Source organism: Asterias rubens, chromosome 10 (genome assembly GCF_902459465.1).
Source record: "Asterias rubens chromosome 10, eAstRub1.3, whole genome shotgun sequence".
Lineage (NCBI taxonomy): Eukaryota > Metazoa > Echinodermata > Asteroidea > Forcipulatida > Asteriidae > Asterias > Asterias rubens.
The window spans coordinates 8,328,462-8,351,373 of NC_047071.1; the positions used below are offsets into that span (position 1 = coordinate 8,328,462).

General features: G+C 38.9%; 1 protein-coding gene across 1 annotated transcript; it reads right to left on the reverse strand.

Moving 5' to 3' along the window:
- Positions 1-2,278: 2,278 nt before the first annotated feature.
- Positions 2,279-18,081, reverse strand: LOC117296029. The gene is made up of 4 exons (XM_033778877.1): positions 17,956-18,081; positions 15,456-15,639; positions 12,891-12,964; positions 2,279-5,344 (listed from the first exon to the last, which is right to left on the reverse strand). The coding sequence occupies exons 1-4, from the start codon at positions 18,023-18,025 to the stop codon at positions 5,241-5,243; spliced, it is 432 nt and encodes a 143-aa protein (XP_033634768.1). The 5' UTR covers positions 18,026-18,081; the 3' UTR covers positions 2,279-5,240.
- Positions 18,082-22,912: the final 4,831 nt, after the last annotated feature.

Sequence of the window (22,912 nt, forward strand, 5' to 3'; positions counted from 1 at the left end):
GAACGAAAACCATTTGGACGTGATTAATTTTCCACAAAGTTTCTTGGTAAACCAACCTTACCTTTTAAGAAAATCCCTCTTACAGACGGACAAAACACATCAACATGATCAAACACACAGCAATACCATAGAGTAAATACAGAGTACTCTATGGTAACACAAAACTCTTTACTTAGGAGGTTATATTATTTGCAAAACCTCTTTGCTAATAGGTGGTGTAGGTATTAGTTTAAGAGACATGAACGGGCTGCTGAACATGAAGTATTTTTATTCAGTTTGAACCATGCTCTGCACTCCCTTTTTTCTTTATTAATTGTGTTTGTGAAGAGTTTTTAAAACCAACTTTCAGTCTAAGATGTGGGAGGAATAACACGATTTTTTCCCAAGGAATAAACCCGGCCACACAACCTGGTATGGACTAAAACTCAATCCACATAGTGACCCTGCTGATTGGAACGAGGTCATATAAACCTTTACCACGGTGTGGTCATCTTGATTTTACTCCGTTCCAACTCATGTACCCAAACAAAGGCTGGCGAAGTAATAGTCTGGTGCCATGCGTAATGAATGTTAGCATTCATTACTGTTATTGGAAACAGGGAACATGACCAAATGGTGACAGTGTGATCAAGGTCTATAGAGGTGGAAGACGAGAGAAAATGCTACGCCAACCGTATTAACGAAATATTTGTTCATCAAAGCTGACAAGTGTCAAGTTTATTTACAGTCAACTCTTCTTCGCAAGTCTTTTGGATTAGTACCAATTATGGTAATTAACCTTTGACCATAGATGAAATGAAAACAACAGGTTAGAATTCATAATATACATTATAATAGTTTAAGTTTATATTGTAATATTAATTATTTTATGGTGGCCATGTCACCTTAATTGTAATTACTAAATACTTACTTCATTTTTATAGTGATTTTATATTGTGATAGAAGTACGAAATACGTACTTGGACTTTGCACTTATTGGTATACTTAGAGTTGCCTGCAACGGAAATCAGTATAAATGATCCTTAAAGGCACTGGACACTATTGGTAATTGTCAAAGTCTTTTTACTTGGTGTATCTCAACATATGCATAACTTAAAAAACCTGTGAAAATGTTAACTCAATTGGTCGTCGAAGTTGCGAGAGAACAATGGAAGAAAAAACCCTTTGTCGCACAAGTGGCGTGCTTTCAAATGCTTTGAATTCGATACCTCTCAACTGAGGTCTCGAATTCAAATCAAATATTTTAGTCAGAAATTACTTCTTTCTCAAAAACGTTACTTCAGAGGGAGCCGTTTCTCACAACGTTTTATACTATCAACAGCTCTCCATTGCTCACTACCAAGTAAGTTTTTTTATGCTAATAATTATTTTGAGTATAGTTACCAATAGTGTCCAGTGCCTTTAAGCGCAAAACATAGTTAGGTAAAACTTAAGTAGTATTGTTATTAAATAACTGAATTCTAAAAAAGCCATTGATGTACAAAATGCACTCGGTTACCTTGGTTATGTTTTGTATATTTACCAAGCACTCATTAATGTAGGCCTTCTTCATGAAATTATGAAAACAAACAAATATTGCGAAAGTAAAGACAGTCAAATTAACTGAAAGATAAATAACATTATTTGTTTCAGAATGTTACCACTCATTGATGAACTCATGGTTGAAACGTTTGCACTTAGTCCCTTTTTAGAAATCGGTCATTATGTAAATTAAATATCCAGTTCCTGGTTCACCTTTCGCATGCATTACATGCCAACAGTCTGAAGGGTGAAAGTATTTCAATAATAGTGTTCGGTGAGTGAATGTGCATGTATAGCAACTCCAACCATGGAACCAATGGAGCAGTTCCTAATAATGTTCACGCATCAATGTCAAGCAGCCAGAAACTGGTTATTCATGCACGGTCAGGTAAAGTAATGGAAAAATTAGTCAAGAAGTAGATGTTATTCACGTGGAATTGACCACAAACGGTGAAATAGCCCATAATGCCTTTAAAGCCATTATACACTTTCGGTACAGAAAAAAAATATTTTACAGGGTTTACAGAAGGTAATGGTGAAAGACTTATCTTGAAATATTATTCCATGAAATGATTTACTTTTTGAGAAAACATTAAAACAATATCAATATCAATTCTCGATAGTGAAAATTACGGGGTTATTTTAAACACATGTCATGACACGGCGAAACGTGCGGAAACAAGGGTGGGTTTTCCCGTTATTTTCTCCCGACTCAAATGACCGATTGAGCCTAAATTTTCACAGGTTTGTTGTTTTATATATAAGTTGTGGTACACGAAGTGTGGGCCTTGTACAATACTGTTTACCGAAAGTGTCCAATGGCTTTAAAGGTATACCACAATGCAGTATGGGAAACAGTACAGTTAAAAAATAAACTGACACATGATGCTGTATTTATCATGATACTATTTTAGGTTGTGTACCGCATTGTTTCGGAATTCGGAATGCTTTAATGAAAATATGGTGGAAAAAGTAAACGTTAATAAGAAACCCCTATCTGATGCGTGAATTGAACCGGGCCAAAGTTGATACCACTCCGGACAGGTAGGCCTACCGGTATTTCGAATCAACGGAGGTCAAGGGTCGACGGACCTAGTAACATAATTATACCAAAATTAATATTCTCTTATAATTCTCTTATACCATTAAGTTGACGTGTTTTATTATCATGTTGTTCCTTCGGTTATTTTATCGATATAGCTCTTTCCACCTATAATTGGCCCAAATCACGTCTTAAACCTTTCGCAGTCAATAGTATGTCCGAACAGTACACATTTCCTCATTGCTGTACTCTTAGACGTAAAAAGGAACTTGCGGATATTAAAAGTCCGAGGGTTTCTTTTGGCACTATCACATTCACTCGCCGAACCCGCTTTCAAACAGCCACCACGCACTGAACGTATAAAGGTCAACATAACAAAAATCACAGAATATTTCTTTATTATGTGTAAAGAGCTGCTAATGCCCCGTTAATTATACACGGTATTGACAGTGAAATATAAGTTAAGAAAGTTGATTGGTCAGAAGTCGTTGGTAAACAACACAACGACACAACTCTGTGTACTTAGAGTGCATTGAAAGGCGGGGGGGGGGGGGCGTCATGCAATTTAGCATGCAACTAAAAAAAAGGAAAGACTGGTATGAAAGAGATAATCTGCATTTCCTACAACCAGGTTGCAAAACATTTGATTACCTTCTGAATAAATTATGCTTGATTTTAAAGATTTCTTTCAAACTAAGAGTTTAAACGTTCCCTCTTTCCAGCCTATGTTGGGGTTCATAAGCTTTTTTGAGATAAGATGGACACCTGCAGAATTGCACTTTTGGTAAACAGACAAATTCACCATAAACCTTTTACTATAATAGTTATACCATCACAATGTGCTCACCAATTATAGGGTATTAAATGGTGAGAGCAAGATTGCCCACGTGTGTAGTTTTAAAAAGGTGTTCTGTACAATAGTTTGGATTTGTCTTTAAACTCAAACAACTTTCTTTTGCAGGCAGGGTTGTTCCGAGTCAACCATCTCACTCACCACTCCAACTCTCTTAATGTAAAAGAGTGAACATTTTACTCTCCCTTGTCTGAGTGGTGTCAGTTTCGCTGTTTTGAGAGTGAAAGTCAATCTGTGTCACTCTTTTTGTTCGTGAAATTGGAACGAACCTCACTCTAAATCGAGTTAAAAGTACGCGTCTTTCATTCTAAAAGGAGTTGTCCGCCAAATGGCTCTTTGCAAGAGTGGAATGGCGGATAAAACGAGAAGTTTTTCACTCTTTTACATTCAAAGAGCACTTAAAGAAGTTATTATTTGTTATGTAAACCTCTCTACAGGAATGATCGTGGCTCTGAAAAGAGCCATAAAGCCATGTTTAGATATGGTGGACACTCAAACCAAAAAGTGCACTCCCTAATACAATACCCCCAACAGAATATTGGTATGGTCTCGATCGATGTTTTGTGCACTCTGTCTCTTGTTGTTCTTATTGTGAATGCTGGACTGCTGTAATGGGGGCGCTCGTAGCCCTGGGTGCAAGTTTATGATCCGAGTTGCGATTGACCGGTGCTGCCTGACTATTGTCTGCACTGATTTTGCTAGAAATAGTCACTTTATTAACATCCACACCCTGCCGTTACATCTCGTCGTTGAGGGCGTATGTCTGTTCTCGTTCGCAGACTAGCTTATCGTAGTGCAACCTATTGCAGACACCATCCACTAACGATGTACACGTCACTAACATTTTGGTCGATAACGATTCATATTGATAATAAATTACATACCGGTGATTAATGAATGAGTGTTGTGGATGTGCGCTGCATTTCACTGACACTGAGTAGGGAATAAATACCGTAGGCCTACACTAAAAAATTATACTGAGCTTGGTTTGTGGTTTGGACATTGGCATTGACGTAAAAATGCCGCCATATTATAGAGGAAACGGTGATGACACATACGTCCTGAATGGTTTCTCTTTGCGATTCTGTGCCGAAAGTAATCTGATTTTAGTTGTTTCTATGCGGCCTTGCTTCAAACGTCGAACCACTGCCTCGTCGATCCATAACATAAATTATAATCTAAACTCAAGCAAATTAATAATGCAATGAGTTTGCGTGTTCCTCCTCCTCAAGAGGCAGATTTTCCCCCTCATTCGCCCATCGACAACAGTTCTCTGGAACTTCAACTATCGCTGAATTCGACTCTCCGTAGCAACACCAAAATATTCCTTTGAACTCGACTCGTTCACAGCAGTATGCCCATGTCTTTATCAGTGTTGAGCACTTCTGCTTATGATGCAAGCCAAGCCTTGCATGTAGAAGGAACCATGACGAGTGTCTCGTAGCTTCTTGATATATATAGTCCATCCTTGAAAACTAATGTATATGGTTGATAGTCCACTAGTGTAAAAGTCCAGTATCGAGTTTCTTGATCCTTCACAAACAAAGGGCGAAAGGGAGTGACCACAATCACTTGGGTTGGTGTTGTGTGTTTTACTGGGCAATTGCATTGGTGTCTTGGTTTTTACCTAACAAAACCTAGTGTCGACGTAACTGACATTGCATTGTGGTTTCCATGTTTTGGTCACAAATGAATGTCTTGATAAAGATTTTGTTAAATTTTATTGTAGACCGTGTCCGAATTGACATGTGGCTGGACTTGCGCTTGGACAGTCAATGAAGCCAACAGCCGTAGCCGAAGTCGTTGATTCGGACACGGCCTTGCTTAGGGCTGGATGTGCTTCGACCGTCCACAGCAGCAGAATAGTCGTCGACGTAGTCTAATTAGGCTGCTGTGATGGTGGATGGAGGCTACGTGCACGATATCATCTGGACAAAATTAAAAGTAACACCAAAGAAAGAAAGAAGTGAGATAAATAACAACTGGAAGACGCTGTTTGATGAGTAGCTTATACAATGGTTATATTCATTCAACGGGGTTGATGTGTTTGGCCCTCACAATGGTGTTGTCACGAGTACAATTTGTGTTACTTGTAGTTCTAAAAAGATATGACCAAACTGCGAATGAAAAATTAGCAACACGATTGAATAATAAGTTCAGTGTGTGCGTCAATGATTAATTATTGAGCCAGGGGCGCCTAAATGGGTATGGTAATCCGTATATCTGAAAATGGAGAGGTGGGAATGGGAGTTAGGCAAATCAATGTTCCCGAAGGATGACTATGATATCCCCGAGATTGCATAGGCTGCTACAGATAATATGCCACGGGGAGGACTGACGTTTTAATACTCCCCTCTTGAACCCCTATACTGGAAACCAACTGACTGGAATGTCTGTACACCATCCCCTGCCCAAACAATGTTACATCAGAATTCGCTATTTTAAAGCCATTATACACTTTCGGAACAGAACAAATATATAAAAGTTCACAGATTTACAAGTAACTTACAGGGTTTACAGAAGGTAATGGTGAAAGACTTCTCTGGAAATATTATTCCATGAAATGCTTTACTTTTTGAGAAAACATTAAAACAATTATCAATTCTCGATAACGAGAATCACGGATTTATTTTAAACACATGTCATGACACGGCGAAACGTGCGGAAACATGGGTGGGTTTCCCGTTATTTTCTCCCGACTCCAATGACCGATTGAGCCTAATCTTTTACAGGTTTGTTATTTTATATATAAGTTGTGATACACGAAGTGTGGGTCTTTGGATAATACTGTTTACCGAAAGTATCCAATTGCTTTACAGGCAACTGGACACCTTCGTAATTTTAAAGACCAGTATTCTCATTTGGTGTATCCAAAAACATGAATAACATGAACACTCTGTGAAAATTTGGAATTAATTGGTCATTAATCGTTGCAATTTGTGTTCCTTCAGATGCCGGCCGGGCTTCGTGCATGAAGTCTTTAAATATTCCAGTGAGAAATTACATCTTTTTTATACTACGTTACTTCAGAGGGAGCTGTTTCTCACAATGTTTTGTACTGAAAATTCCCCATCGCTCGTTACCAAGTAAGCTTTTATGCGAACATGAGTAATTACCATTGTCCAGTGCCTATAAAAAATAAAACGAATTCTGACGAGGTCTTATTTGTGTGTAAGGATGCAATAATTATGTTTAACTGTGGGTTGCGATCATTGACATTTCACAACTATTGGTTCCTCTATTGTGTACACAAAATGACAATTTGTATTTACTCTATTATGGTGAAGATAATGATGCATCCCGTCATCGTTAATACTATGGAGACCAGGGTCATTGACGGTAATTATACCAGCCAAAATCGATTGACTCAAACTGCCTAAAAGATTATTCATTGTTAGTGTCTGTTATTAGCAGCCATGGTTGGTGGGGAAAATATTGGGGGGGGGGGGGAGGGGACACGTAGGGTGCTGTACACCACGCCTCTTTTTGGATCACGGTACACCATGGAAACACCATTATTACTTTTGGAAAAGAGTCGTTTGGTTCTTATCGTTGTTTCAAATATTGACAATAGTATGAACCTTTTATAATTGATTTGCCTCTTAGAATGAAGTTAATTTTGCTCCCGTGACGATATTATTAGTACTGCTTAGTATTTAGTAGTTCATTTTGTCGTTTCAATGTCTGGTATTGAAACTTAAGGATGCCTCATAAGTGAACTTAAAGAAACCTGAAGAAACCTGCATACAAGGGTGCTTGCTAAAATGTGAACCATGCCCAAGGGTTAACCTCTACTCCTACTTAATACGTATTAGGGATGATTTTACTTGCACTACCAATCCTATAGTACACAGAACCTACGGCTTAATGTCCCACCCGAAGGATAGCGCAATTATGGTTAAATATCCTACTCAAGGCACAAGTGTCGACCGGGACTCGAACCCATACTATGCCGATCGAAGCACAAGAGGTTGAGTACGAAGCTCTTAACGACCCAGCTATCGACACGCCGAATGCTGACTGTTTGAATACCGTACCAGATTAATAACTACACATGTTTGAGCGTTTTGTTATGTTGATCTTTATGCAAATGACGGTGGTTAAAATGCAAGTTTGGATCTTTCTTTCAGCATTGAATTTGTTTGGGTTGCAATGACTAATATTACCATATTAATTTTGCATAGGTCTTTTTGTTGGTGACACAGCATCAGTCATATACGTCTTAAATAAAAGGTGATGCATGACCATTGACAACAAATCGTTCGTTCCCACTTAAAGGAACACGTTGCCTTGGATCGGTCGAGTTGGTCTTTGAAAAGCGTTGGATCAGTCGAGTTGGTCTTTAAAAAGCGTTTGTAACCGTTTGGTGTAAAATGCATATGGTTAGAAAGATGTTTTAAAAGTAGAACACAATGATCAACACACATTTGCCTCGAAATTGCGTAGTTTTCCTTTTACTTTGCGAACTAACACGGTCGGCCATTTATGGGAGTCCCATAAATGGCCGACTGTGTTTGTCGACGAGGTACAAGGAAAACCACGCAATTTCGAGTGATACTTGTGTGGATCATTATATTCTACTTTTAAAATATCTTTCTAATCATATGCATTTTATAACAAACGGTTACAAACGTTTTTTTAAAGACCAACTCGACTGATCCACGGCAACGTGTTCCTTTAAGACACTATTTAAATGTCCTGCAAATATCGGCGTTTTATGAAAAAGAAACGCTGAATAAATGTTTTTTTTCCAAAGGTTTTCAAATGTACGTGAAATTTAGGTAAAACCACATTGCTGTGGTTTGATTTCCTCGCCATTCACAGTCTTTCGAACGGATATTATGTATTTTGTTCCACCTACTTTGAGTCTGGAGAGATGTAATTGTATTCCATGTGGAAAAACATCTTTCCAGTTATAATAAAATACATGCTATGATTAACTTTTTCGGATCCCCTTTAGGTTAGACCAGTCGCTCTCACGATATGAATTCATGCACGTTGTGCCAGTGCACAAAACGCAAGACCTCTCTCTGTATTAAGAGAAACATGGTTGTGTTAAAACTCAACTGAATGCAGTGAAGTGATGTAGACTCGTTGAGCACGAATCACCCTGACGACGTTGCTGGGGAAACGGGCAGGAAAATGAACATCTACTGAGCTAGTTCATAGGGTTGTAATGGCATTCCCAGTTTGGTCACAATTCGCGATGTGCCGTTTGTTTGCGGAATTAAGGGAATTCTTCGACATGTTAAACACACGGGTCTTGAATTACCCGTTGTGTATAGCGTTGTTATGCTAGTAACATATCGCATGCAATCTAGAGCTACTGCCTGATACATGAACCCAGTACATGATACTATTTATCGTACTGTGTATAATTTGGATGTACCGAACAATGGCAGATTTTAATCGTTCAATCAAAAAAGCCTTCCGGTTATTTCAAAATCATTAAGAACATTTTTTAATAACGAGAATAGGGCACTGGATTGTAAGAAGGTTGGTATTAGAGGGGGATTGCACTTATGGCTAAAATTATATCCTCAATAATTTGAGTAGCATATTGAATCGAATATAAAAACATTGCCCTGAGATATACGCGACTTGAACATGTATGAATTTATGATTATTAAAATTGCCACAAACTTACCTCATATAAAAACGAAAAAACAATCAAGCGCTAATTAAAAAAAAAACAAGTAAAGGGAAGTGGTATGTTTGTGTGTAAATATCACTAGTCTACATTGCGACAGTTTAGGCTAAAACAGTTTAGATAAAACAGCAGAGAAAATAAAATAAGCAATACATTACATGTGGACTTTAAGGCAGTGGACACAAGTGGTAATTACTCAAAATAATAACAAGCATAAACCTAACTTGGTAACGAGTAATTGGGAGAGGTCTAAAACTAGATGGTCTAAAACCGTGTGAGAAACGGCTCCCTCTGAATTAATGTAGTTTTCGAGAAAGAAGTTATTTTCCACGAATTCGATTTCGAGACCTCAGAATTAAATTTTGCACAACTTCGTGTGTTTTTCTTTCATTATTATCTCGCAAGTTCGAATACCAATATTGAGCTCAAATTTTTACAGGTTTGTTATTTTATGCATATGTTGAGATACACCAAATGAGAAGACTGGTCTTTGACAATTACCAATAGTGTCAAGTGTATTTAATGGTGCAAGTATAAGCTGTTGGATCCCAAAGCGTCGTAATGAATTCAGAACTTCGAGACAAGCACATCCAAGTGATGCTCTTGTATTGCAAACTATTGGTACAGTATTTATTTTAGGTTGATATTTCGGCTTATACATGCACATGTTTGAGGTACCACCGTCTCTCTTATAGCCACACCCAAACATCATCTCTGAACTTGCACCGTGCTAACATTCAATTTTATTGAATTATAATAGATGTTAAATTTGCATCGGGGATAAAGCATATTAATTTCGAACTGCCTTTAACCACAGGGCAATCTCGTTGGTCTCGTTAGTATGACACTGCTCTATAATTGCAAGGGTTGTGGGTTCGAATCTTATCCGAGTTATATGCCTGTGATATTTTTCGGTGTATGGGTAAAAACCAAAAGTTTATATTTTAACTGGATTAATTTTTTTCGTTGGTAGGTCTATCAAATGCATACTTAATCACCGTACGTTCCTTTTTGCAATCATTATACCATCATTAGCGGTCATATAGTGGTATCACGCTCGCTATCCACCATCATCGCCTTCAATCTCTTGAACCCCGGTGCAAATCCCACCGGGGCATTCTGTGGATTGGGTTTTCAGTCCCTACACTTGACTGCGTGGAGTTTCCCTGTAATAGGTCTCTAAGGTTTTCCTCCCACATCTAAAACTGAAATGTCTTTATTGTATTCTCTCTTCTCGTTTGGCTCTAATTAGAGCGTTGGGAATATATATCCAAATCTAAATGCACAAAAAAAAAATAATAATATTTTTTGTTTCTGTACACAAGGACGAGATGCATGACAGTCACCTAACTTGGTAAAATGTAAAAGCTCGTCAGACTGGATCAAGTCTCTGTTGAGTAACCTCGACCATGATTTAGGGTTTCACAATAAGTGTTTTTTTCTGCGGGGTCGATAATCTCCAAGGGTGACAAAATTATCTTGCATCAATATAATGGCGTTTTACGAAGAAGCGAAAACTTTTGTTTTTTGTAGAACTGTTTGTCATACACTCATGTGACCGTAGACTCGCCAAATATAGTGTTGCACTGTCACTTATGTGTTCATCGCGGTGCTTCTAACTCAAATAAGTGACCGTTTTTGTGTTTGCTTATTTCTTTTTCTGTGTGTATGAAAATGGATGTTCCTTTTAAACGAGAGGGACAGAATACGTTTTCCACTCTAAGCCTCATCTTAAGGTGTGATGTATTGATTAAAACAACAGTGGTCCAAACTCTAAGTATAGGAAAGTATTTCTACATGGAAAAACATACTAAATATAGTAACCATTTACCGGAATGATCACCGCAAGCAATTGCCGTTGGCGGGAAACATAATATTGTGATAGAGTGCTACAATGTATTGTGATCAATGATCTGTAGTATTTGCAGTTTGATTTAACCTAAAGATCGATTTTAACATCTCAACCCATGCCGTCGGTTGAGACCGTGAGTAGAGGATGTTTAGTCAGCCAAGCTTCAAACTATCGGTCAGTAACTCGCACACATTTACGTTGGCCTCGGTTTGTTACCCTTAAACCGAGGTCTATATAAGGCAGTGGACACTATTGGTAATTACTCAAAATAATCATTAGCATAAATAAAAACCTTACTTGGTAACGAGTAATGGGGAGAGGATGATAGTATATAACATTGTGAGAAACGGCTCCCTATGAAGTGACGTAGTTTTCAAGAAAGAAGTAGTTTTCCACGAATTTGATTTTAAGACATCAGATTTTAAATTTTGAGGTCTCGAAATCAAGCATCTGAAAGCACACAACTTCGTGTTACAAGTGTGTTTATTTTTCATTATTATCTCGCAACTTCGACGATAGGTTGAGCTGAAATTTTCACAGGTTTGTTATTGTATGCATTATTTGAGATGCACCAATAGTGTCCAGTGTCTTTAAGCACTGTATACTTTCCTGAGTTCTGAGGGGGAAAACCTATCGGCAAATCAGAAGTCAGAAGTCATAACAATTACTATCAAAATAATACAATACGATCCGAGAAGCGACACTCAGGGGTCACCTAAAAGGGTGCGATTTTTTTTTAAATAGAAAGCATAAGCCAAAAGTGTTGGTACACTTATTAAAACGTAAGCATTTCGTTTATTACAGGCTCTATCCAGTACATGTGTTAACCGCATTAGTGGCGTGTCGTGGCTGAGCGGGTAAGAGCGCCAGTGTTTCTGATAAGCAGAGTGTATGGTTCGAGTCCCAGTCATGACACTTGCATCCTTCGAGACCTCAGCTGAGGTCTCGAATTCAAGCATTTGAAAGCACGCAACTTGTGCAACAGGGGCGCTTTTTCTTCCGTTATCCTTTCGCAACATCGACGACCGATTGAGTTCAAATTTTCACAGGTTTGTTATTTTATGCATATGTTGAGATACACCAAGTCAGAAGACTGATCTTAAGAAATTAGTAATTAAAGGCAGTGGACACTATTGGTAATTGTCAAAGACTAGCCTTCACAGTTGGTGTATCTCAACATATGCATAAAATAACAAACCTGTGAAAATTTGAGCTCAATCGGCCATCGAAGAAAAAACCCACCCTTGTCACACGAAGTTGTGTGCGTTCAGACGGTCGATTTCGAGACCTCAAGTTCTAAATCTGAGGTCTCGAAATCAAATTCGTGGAAAATTACGTCTTTCTCGAAAACTATGGCACTTCAGAGGGAGCCGTTTCTCACAATGTTTTATACCATCAACCTCTCCCCATTACTCGTAACCAATAAAGGTTTTATGCTAATAATTATTTTGAGTAATTACCAATAGTGTCCACTGCCTTTAATAAAGAAATTTACACAAAAGGTATCCAGTGCCTTTAAGCAATATAGGTCCCGTGCCGTGCACTGTTGGTAAGTGCACGTAAATGAACCCAGAACACTGTATCGTGGAAGAGTAGGGGTCAACCCAAGTTTTGTCCTGTTCACATTATATTCATCTGGTATTTCTGATTAGCAGAGTGTGGGGTTGGAGTCCCGGTCGAGGCACTTGTACTATAATTGCCATTCGGATGGGACATAAAGCCATTGGTCCCGTGTACTCGGATTAGTAGTGCACATAAAATAACAAAACATCGTGGAAGAGATGAGTTAACCCCGAGGTTTGGTTTACATGGTTCACTGGTTTCCTCGGGCTTGCGAGCTATTAAATGAGTCAGTTAAATTGAAATGCATCCTTGGTCGCATTACAAGAAAGCTATATTGAATATTCCAAGGAGCCGAAAAATGGCTTTGGGATATGGTTGTAGCTGTGGGTGATATGCGGCTATGGCTTACCGGGTGATCGTTGTCGAGGAATCATCTCATCTAGATCGACCTCTCGTAGCATCTTTCGTACCTCCTCCATGTCTCTAAATAAACAAATCGAGCAAACAAAGACGTCAATAACCAGCATTATTAATGTTGACTCGGGGATTCCCCCGAGTGTGGCATAATTCTGCCAATCGTAGTTATCCTTGATGGTTGAATGACAAGAAATGAAAAGACTGATGTTTCTCTTTGTTTCTTCTTGCACGCAAGCGGGGAATGTTAATCGTAAGCGCAGAAATCGGCGGTAAGCAGAGCCATGAAATTGGGTTCTGCTCTAGAGGCAAATTCGAATCCCACCCGAGTATGCCCGTGTTTTTTTCCACATGACTCTGGAAAGTACTGAGTTTACAGTGCTTTAAAACCATTGGACACTTTCGGAACAGAAAAAAAAAATCACAGATTTACAAATAACTTACAGTGTTTACAGAAGGTAATGGTGAAAGACTCCTCTTGAAATATTATTCCATGAAATGCTTTACTTTTTGAGAAAACAGTAAAACAATCATCAATTCGTGATATCGAGAACTACGGCTTTATTTTAAACACATGTCATGACACGGCGAAACGTGCCGAAACAAGGGTTGGTTTTCCCGTTTTTTTTCTCCCGACTCCGATGACCGATTGAGACTAAATTTTCACAGGTTTGTTATTTTGTATATAAGTTGTGATACACGAAGTGTGGGCATTTGGACAACACTGTTTACCGAAAGTGTCCAATGGCTTTGAACACATCGATGCAATGAGCCTAAGGGTGGAACCAAATAATGTTCTGTATTCCTGAAACAAATTAAATTAAATGCTCTGTACTCAAAACATTACCACAGACAGAGAGAGACAAGGGTCTAACAATTAAAGAAAAGTATGATAATATTCATACGACATACACTCTTAAAGACATCGCATGCAACCTGAACCATTGTTCAAATTGAAAAGTACGAATAGTCATCCAATTTTGATTCGAGAATGACAGATTAAAGTCTTTCAAGTATTCTTTTTGTATTGATGTTTACCGACAAAACAATTTTTGTAAAAAGAAAAAAATCGTAATGCATTCAACCTTTGGTGTGCTGGCAATTTACCAACTCTTTTGTGTGGACGGTAGAAAATAATCCTTTATTGCGGCAGTCCGTTTTATTGTGATGAAGTGTTTTTTATTTTTATTGTAGCTGTAATCGAATTTACGAAAGGACCCTTTTTATAGCACTGGACGCTATATATATTTTTGAATGACTGTATACAGCCCATACTTCATTTTTAATGCATATGGCTATCAGTCGATAGTGGTAAATGAAATTTGTTACACAAACTTCAAGATTATTACTCGATTCGCTTCTAATTCACCTTGAAGAGTGTCATTGTTTGACAGGTAATGGTTTTGCTCAAGGGCAGTCGATGACATGTCTCAAACATTTGATAGACCATTCGTAAATATGGTCACTGCCTATAAGTTACAACGTTGTTAAATTTACGGTAGATGACAGGGTTTGGGATGTGGGCTTCTACAACCATTTTGAAGCCGTCCAGTTTTGCATTAAGCAATTGTTTGAAGAAGTCCCGCCAATCGTGGTTTAAAGCACCGTCACTAAAAAATTACCACGTACATTGCTTTGAAGTTTGAAGTGAGAAACTGAAAAAGCAGGGCCCTTTTTATGACTCTGCTTATCGCCGAATTCTGCGCTTACAATTGCCATTCTTTGCTAAAAGGGCAAGAGCCGAATTTAGGCGCTAGCCCTAAGCGCAACGTGAAGTGCATAACACACAAGCAACATTTCCCCTGAAATTCTTATTGAGATAAACCATTTAAAAGTAGCCGTTCTTCAGGCTGCCCCATGTTACGATAAATTGTTTATACCCATTGCTCATTCATACTGGGCTCTGGTCGGCTTTTGAAGTCGTGCACTGATTTCGGCACCGGGATTCAAGAAGGCTAAGCCTAGGCCAAGTTTGCGCAAGGACTAATGGTAGATAGTCCAAACTCTGGCTAGTCGACGGCCGAATCCACGGCTTCACGTGCTTTTCATACGCGCACTCAGGGCTGCTTCAGTCGAGAGGGCGGAGCCTGAAGCCAATTACAAAGCCGTAGCCGTGGTTTCGAAAAGGGCCAAAGACTAAGCTAGTCGACTATTTTGGAACCAGCCTACTGGGCGTGCTTGCATTGCTGGTTTTACCAATAGTCGTTTTCATAGCACAGTGCAGGGTGGACCGGTTATCAGAAATTTAACGTGCTTTGAGTCGTTGGTTGCGATGACACGAGATGACTAGAGCCGTTCGAGCAACAACTTCTGTGCGCATGACCTGTACGTTACTAAAACAACAACTACTTATAACCATTGGTCCTTGCGCGAACTTGCCCTAGTTTATGGCGAGGCTAAAGCCAAACGCCTCGGTTTCGAAAAGACCGTGTTCGAATCGAGTGACTTCGGCTGAGGCCACCGGATGCAATGACAACATTGAAGATAATGACTTCTCTGTACTGCGACCATAATGTAATAAACCTGGACACGGCCTTATTAATAATACAACCTTCCTTACTTAGCAATTAGCTGCAGGTCTTCTGATGTTGCCATTGGTCCATCAAGTATAACAGACTCCTCTAATTGGTCAGATATCTCAGATACCGTCAGCTCCCGACCCTTGTTGCTGCCGCCTCTACGGTCTGACGGACCCGCAATATCCATCATCATCACCATACCTGGGAGGTTTTCATACGGATGGCCTGATAATAAATATTGTGGACGAGATGGGAATATATGTATATAAAAAGAAACAAACCGAAATGCTTTCGTGCGTTGAAGCATGCCGTGCTAAAATGAATGCAATGCGGTGAGTTGAGGAAAAGAGATGATTCTTTGGGGATTTAGGGATAAAGGGATGGGAGCGAAGTGGCAACTGATAAATCATGCAAACACTAATGTGATTATTGTGCAGATATAAAAGGTTCTCTACAATAAACATTCTGGAATTAGTGGGCAGAAAATGGAAATATTGTGGGGAATTGTGCCTTTGATTATAATAATAATACAAGTATGGAACTTGGCACAGTCTGTCACGAAAAAGATATGTGTATAAACCACAAGGGAAACTGACTGGGTAAATTTTGAAATGAGTTTTGGGTTGAACAAAGAATTGACTAGAGTGGGATTCGAACCAACGACCTCCGGATTAACGTGCCGGCGCTCTACCAACTGAGCTATCTAGCCCTATATTGGCGGTGTCCCTATTTTGTCAATATCTTTGTTCGGGGGTGCCAGAACAAAGATATTATAATAATATGATAAGGACATAGCAAATTTGCCGTTTAATTAAATATTGGGAGAACGACGAGACATTTTCAAAATGGCTGCCCTTGGCTTCTGCTACTTCCTTTATATATATATTTTTCCTTCAAAATTACATCAGCAATGACCCTATATATAGCCAAATATCTTCTTCTGTCTCATGACAATAGGCTTCTTAGACTGCGCCTAATTCCATGCTTGCGTCATCAAATTCACAACTCCGTACTTTGTTCCGTACTGAGTCAACCATTGCTCAACTTCAATCAATCATTTTGGAGTTTGCAAACAGACAAAGTCAAGTATTCTTGTTGGTTCTATGTTTTGTCTCCTGTGTAAGCTCCCCGGCGTATAGATATTAAAGCAATGACAAATCGGCATGCTTGTTAAAGCCAGGCTTGCATCGAAAGTATAATTGCAAACTCAAAAGGCATCTTGCTGTTACAAATTAAGCTATACAATAGATAAAAGCAGTTTAAAGGCACTGGACACTATTGGTAATTACTTAAAGGCAGTGGACACTATTGGTAACTGTCAAAGACTAGCCTTCACAGTTGGTGTATCTCAACATATGCATAAAATAACAAACCTTTGAAATTTTGAGCTCAATCGGCCATCGAACTTGCGAGATAATAATGAAAGAAAAAACACCCTTGTCACACGAAGTTGTGTGCGTTTAGATGGTTGATTTCGAGACCTCAAGTTCTAAATCTGAGGTCTCGAAATCAAATTCGTGGAAAATTACTTCTTTCTCAAAAACTATGGCACTTCAGAGGGAGCCGTTTCTAACAATGTGCTTATAAATGTGATTGCCCGAATAAATATTATTATATTATTATTAATGTTTTATACCGTCAACCTCTTCCCATTACTCGTTACCAAGTAAGGCTTTATGCTAAGTATTATTTTGAGTAATTACCAATAGTGTCCACTGCCTTTAAAATAATTGTTAGCATAAAAACTCACTCGGTAGCGAGCAATGAGGAGCTGTTGATGTAACCGGTTCCCTCTGAAGTAACTGAAAGCACACAACTATCGTTCTTTTGCAACTTCGATGACCAAATTCAGTCCAAGTTTTCACAGATTTGTTATTTTATGCATATGTTGGGATACACCAAGTGAGAATAATGGTTTTTTTTTTTAAATTACCAGAGGTGTCCTGTGCCATGAAACTCTGAGCGGTAAATTATATATTATAAGCAAATGGCTTATATAATAAGCAATTCTGAAAAACAGAATAATGTTTATGCCATCAAATCAAGTTAAAGGAGAATATTGCAACAAAACCAAAATCAATACTTGTTGGCTCATGCAACAAAACATATAGTTGGGAGAAATGCTCAAGCATTAACAGAAATTTAAGTTAATCTGTTTTGATCTTTACCTGTTTTTAATTTAACAGTTGATTTAATCATTCAATAATTTTCGAACTTATGTGGCACGTTGGTGGCATTATTACCTCTGATGCACTTTAAAGCTACGAAAATCACTGTGTGATGGTGAAACTTGTCAATGGATGGTTTTCATATTTATTTTCGAAAATGATAAATGTTTCAAAATAATCTGCCTATTCTTTGGGTCAAAATAACGAATGCGAAAATAGGCAGAACCGTGTGGATACATGGCACTGGCAGAAGCAACCCATCAAACAGAAATTTCAACATAAATAGCTGACTTTAAAACAAATCCCGTCGAAGAGATGAGTAAAGATGTCACTCAGCATTTTCTTTAGCTTACGGGAACCAGCTACAACTTACCAATCTGATCTATCGGGAATGCTGAGAGGAGTACCAGCGATTTTCTCATCTCTGCTATAAATAGATGCATGCAGCCTGTCAGCTGAATGAACAGACGTTGGAAGTCCGGCTTCGTAAGGCTCCTACATAGGAGGTAAAGGGGAAAGAGAAACAAGCGGTAAAAGAACGAGAAGTCTTTCTTTGTTTGATCATTTAACTCCGAGTTCAGTCTGGGACGTGCAGATTGTCAAAACCATGTTCGGAAATCGCCTTCAGTGAATAAACATTGCAAGGGCTCTTGTGCTCGTTATTTATGCAGCATGGGGCGTGCTGTGCTGCTCATTTGAAGAGAAGCTATAGCCTTACACATAGGGCTATGTAAACACACATCAATGTTTGGAGAAGTGAGCAATTTCACATCACTAATATAATTCCATCCATATTTTGTACAATAGGTACGAACAAAATAGGTTGTGGAGTTATTGCTAGAGTTTGATTATCAATGACATTTGTTATGGTTGACTGTACAGGGAAGCAGGACGGTGGTGTACGTATAACCGCTATATCAACCTGCTGTATTTAATATGTATCCCCAATAACATTAACATCTTAATTTCATATCAGCGACTATTCATAGTTTATCCAAACAAATTGTCTACATGATCATAAGAATACACGAGTAATGGGCTTAAAAGTTCTTTTGAAGTGCCAACAATACTTTCTACCAGATGCATACTTGCATAATTGTATATATGTATTCGAATATCGTTATACATTCTAATGTGCATTTACTTCGTGCTGCTATACAATAAACTCCATTGCGAATTAACATAATCCATTCCGTTACATTCCAAGCTTTCATAATAAGTACAGTGAGCAGTTATTATCACAAGAACTGTGACTTGTATGGCTAAATTCGAACCCGATTACGTCAACAGTTGACATTTAAACCACAAAGTATATTTTATAGCCCATGGTTGGGCCATTAGGCCATGCATTATGGCTTTTCAGCGTTTTAAAGCCCCCGGTGTCGAAACTTTGATTTGGCTGTTGGTGTATATGCAACCACTGCGCACAACGTGGAGTTTTATAACAATTCTCACTTTGACCAGTGTACTCGAGGGTATGGATCTGCTTGGGGCGTTAACTCACCATATACACCACCATTTAGCTTTAACCACACGTGAAATGGTAAACAGGGAACCAGACTACGCCAACGGGCAGCTCTATCATTGTCATGACACTGAAGTGTTAGTCCCCACCGTACCCTGACTCATTATCCCACTCAATTTCAAGTATTTGGCCCTTTTCCAAAACCAAGGCTTTCGGCTTTGGATTCGGCTTGAGGCTCCGTTCTCTCGTCTGAAGCCCTGAGCGCATGTACGCAAAGCACACACAGTTGTCAACTCAACCGGCGGGGCAAAGCTAGCCTGAGCCGAATCCAAGGCCGAAACACTCTAGAACTAGAGAGGGTTGCACCTGCGTACTTACAACGGAAAACGTACCCTGCCCTTTCTTCAGACTCCATCTTAACAAAATACCACATGTAATAATGGGAGACTTTCTGTCACGATAGAGGGCAGCAGACTTACCGGGTAAATCCATTGTTCTCAGAATTATGCGCATGTTCAGAACTACGTAAACAATGGAAATTTACCCGGTATGTCTGCTGCCGCCTAGCGTTGGAAAGTCTCCTATTGGTTGTGGCTTTTTAATGCTACAGGGATATGGTTTATTCATTGGAAATCTCGTTAGTTTGAAGTTACTATGCGAAGCTTTTCATATACTGCGTTTCTGCTGACGGCGATACTAGAGCAACGACATCACAAACAGTATCCGTTAGAAATGTTCATACTGACAATTTGTGCAAGTCTGTATGTTATTTCGTACACGAAAAGGTCATCTGATGATGAAATAAATCAACGATGAATTTAAACTGCTTCAAAAAGCTTTCCTCATACATGTTGATTGATAAAAAAAAAAAAAAAAAAAAAAACAACGAAGGGAGTTGATAGCCAGAAAGGGGGAAAAAGACACGTCAACTTCATCTTAAAGGTCAATGAAAAACAACTACCTGAAGTCTATGCTTCGTGGAGTGTTTTTGCCCATCGACTTGAAATTGTATCCACCCAGTAAAAAGCACGAGGATGCATGTATAGTTTGGCGATTACCGGATATTTATTCTCGAGAAAGCACCGGCGAGTGTGTGGCTGTAAGAGCAGGGGGTCGTGCGCAGCCTGGGGCCAAACAGACGCATGTTAATGTCTCCATAACGAGCGAAAGCAGTTTTTATGATTATTTCTGAAATCCATGGCGTCCTTCGCATTTATTGAGACATTGAAACAATTAGGTTATCTGGGTGCCGTATGGATTAAAGTATTAATACACAATGCTAATAAGATGCACCAATTACCACGACAATAGTGTAACCGAGATCACCTTTTTCACGCCAATATCAGAGGTTGTCTGTAAAGAATCTCGGAGGTCGGGTATTTTATACAGAGGTTATAGATTAAAGGGAAATTATATCTTTGGTTTATAGACAATAAAACTAACATGTGGAAGTTTCATTTGAAGAGGCGGTGCGGTTTTTGAGATATCGCCGCAAATCAGGAGCTGTTATTTCCACGCAAGGAAAATAACACGTAATTTGAATACACAATCTGAGAAAAGTATCTACAGGCAAGCTTTTCAGATTCAAATTTCGGGGATATAAATAGATAAGCCTATTTTTTCCATACTCACACTATAATCTGAGGTGAAATGATTCTGAAAATTCGTTATACCATCGAAAGCTGCTGTAGGCCTACTTCTAAACATGTTAGTTTTTATTAACATTAATTTTAATTAGTGATTACCAAACGTATACCTTGTTCCCTATTTTTAATTAAGTAATTGTGGCTTCTTATATAGCGCACATTTCCGTCACCCAGTGACGCTTCTGGCGCTGTAACATACAGTATTTCATGCCAGATGTGGGACTACGTTTGAATTATGAGACCTAATTCTGATAGCACCATGTAATGCTTTACAATGTGCTGTGGCGCAATTTGCTGCCGATCGGACCAGGAACACCGGGGCGAACCCCTTCTTTTTTCGATAAGTGCACTCGATTCCTTTACATGCGTTACATAACACGTGGGACCAACGGCTTAACGTCCCATCCGAAGGACGGAGCAATGGTTTTAACATTTGTGTCCTTAAAAATATCTTGCTTAAGGACACAAATTTCACGGCTGGGGATACGAACCAACACTCTACTGATCAGAAACACCAGAGTTTGAATTCACTGTCTTCACCGCTCGGCCACGACACTTCCTATATTAGGGACCATCTAAAATGTCAACATTTTCCCAGGCTGTAGGCCTATAGAGAGGACTACGTTCGAGGACACCCCCTCCCCAAAATACCTATCGACATAATTACTTTCAAAATTGTAGCACATCACTCTTCAAATATCAACATCTTACACACCTTTGCAAAGTCTTATATCTCCATCTCCACCCTTTGTACTCTTTGTTTGACCATGAATAAGTTGATAACTTTGTATGGCTTTGTAAGGTGTTGGTTAGGAGCAAGCTTAGTATAGGTTTTCTCGGTCAATTTCGGAAAATGAGCAGTCAATTTAACCTCCAAGCTATTCTATTTCGCGCGAAATCGAATGCAACTGAAAAGGGTCATTCGATTTCGTTTTATGATTAGTCAAATGTAATGTGTCATTCGACTTAACAAAATAGTCATTCAATTTAACAATAATTCATCAAAGCAGCATTCAAATTCGCAGACGCTTCTTGGGGCGTGTGTGTCACGAAAAAGAATGACGAACGCTTAATTGAACAGAGTGCTAAAGGAATTTGACTCGACTCAAAACGAAACTGAATGGCCGAATTCTGAATTTGAAACGCAGTAACAACTGGACAGGCAAAACAGCTTTAATTCGAACGCACGAAAATGAAATTGACTGCTGGTTTGCCTAGCTTGTTGGGATGATGATTCATGTGTTGTTTGGGAGTTTCTCCACGCTCGTAAAGCTAAAATCCAATATCGAAACACTAAAAAACCGAGAAGTTATTTTAGTGTTCATGATACACATTATTTGTAACAAAAATATTTTCCAGGAGTACTAATTGTTGTTATAAAAACAATCTTTAAATAGTATTACAAATGTTTTGATGGTTGCTAATCGTGTGTAGCAAACCACGAATGACGTCACAACCATGAAGATTTCCGTATAGTCGACACAAAGAGATCAATTAATGATGACCGCGGAAACAACTAGAATGGAGATATCGGAGTGTTGATGAACTACGTCAATAGTAGCCTTTCGTCAAGGTCTTCGTGACGGAGGTAGCTATGAAGCCGTGGGGCGACTGGAACCGGAGGGGCATGGTTTCGCAACCCTCATCTTGTATCACCCTGTATCATCAAAATGTCCAATGTCGTAGTGATTTTCAATGGGGAATGTGTTCTTCTAAATCGATTCAAACCGGGAATCCTTTAAAAAAAAACATTTTTGAGGATGGCAATTCTTTACAACAGAAAAAGGGTAGCATAATTTTCAAACCCGTCAGCATACATTAAAGTCACCTGGAAGTGGTATTTTGTGAAAATAAAGCTGTTGTTCCTAAAATATGTGTTTTGATGAGTGTAATTTTGAATAAACAAATAACTGAGGTTTTAAAAAATTAGTTTACACGTTATTTACAAAATTGAAAATAAGCCCGACCCGAGAGGGCACTGTTCGTGACGTCAATCGAGGCGCGATGAATTCGTCTTTCATGTACCTTCTTCGACTTCCCCACTATCTTGAAAAATTATTGGGATGGCGTCATGTTTTAGAAAAGAACTTTTTTCTTCATATGAAAATGTGTAGTGTATTCCGGATTCTCGAAGCACGAAGGCTCGAAGTGTTTGCTACACAGCGCTGGAAAAGACTTGCAAACTGACCCCATCTTTAGTTGTTTTGCTGCATCTAGCA

Excerpts from the sequence above, each read along its gene's own strand:
- LOC117296029 (XM_033778877.1), bottom strand. The coding sequence starts at position 18,025 with ATGCATCTATTTATAGCAGAGATGAGAAAATCGCTGGTACTCCTCTCA. Across the intron at positions 15,640-17,955 it reads ATTCCCGATAGATCAGATTG|GCCATCCGTATGAAAACCTC; the intron begins GTAAGTTGTAGC and ends ATTTATTATCAG. Across the intron at positions 12,965-15,455 it reads GACCTGCAGCTAATTGCTAA|AGACATGGAGGAGGTACGAA; the intron begins GTAAGGAAGGTT and ends TTGTTTATTTAG.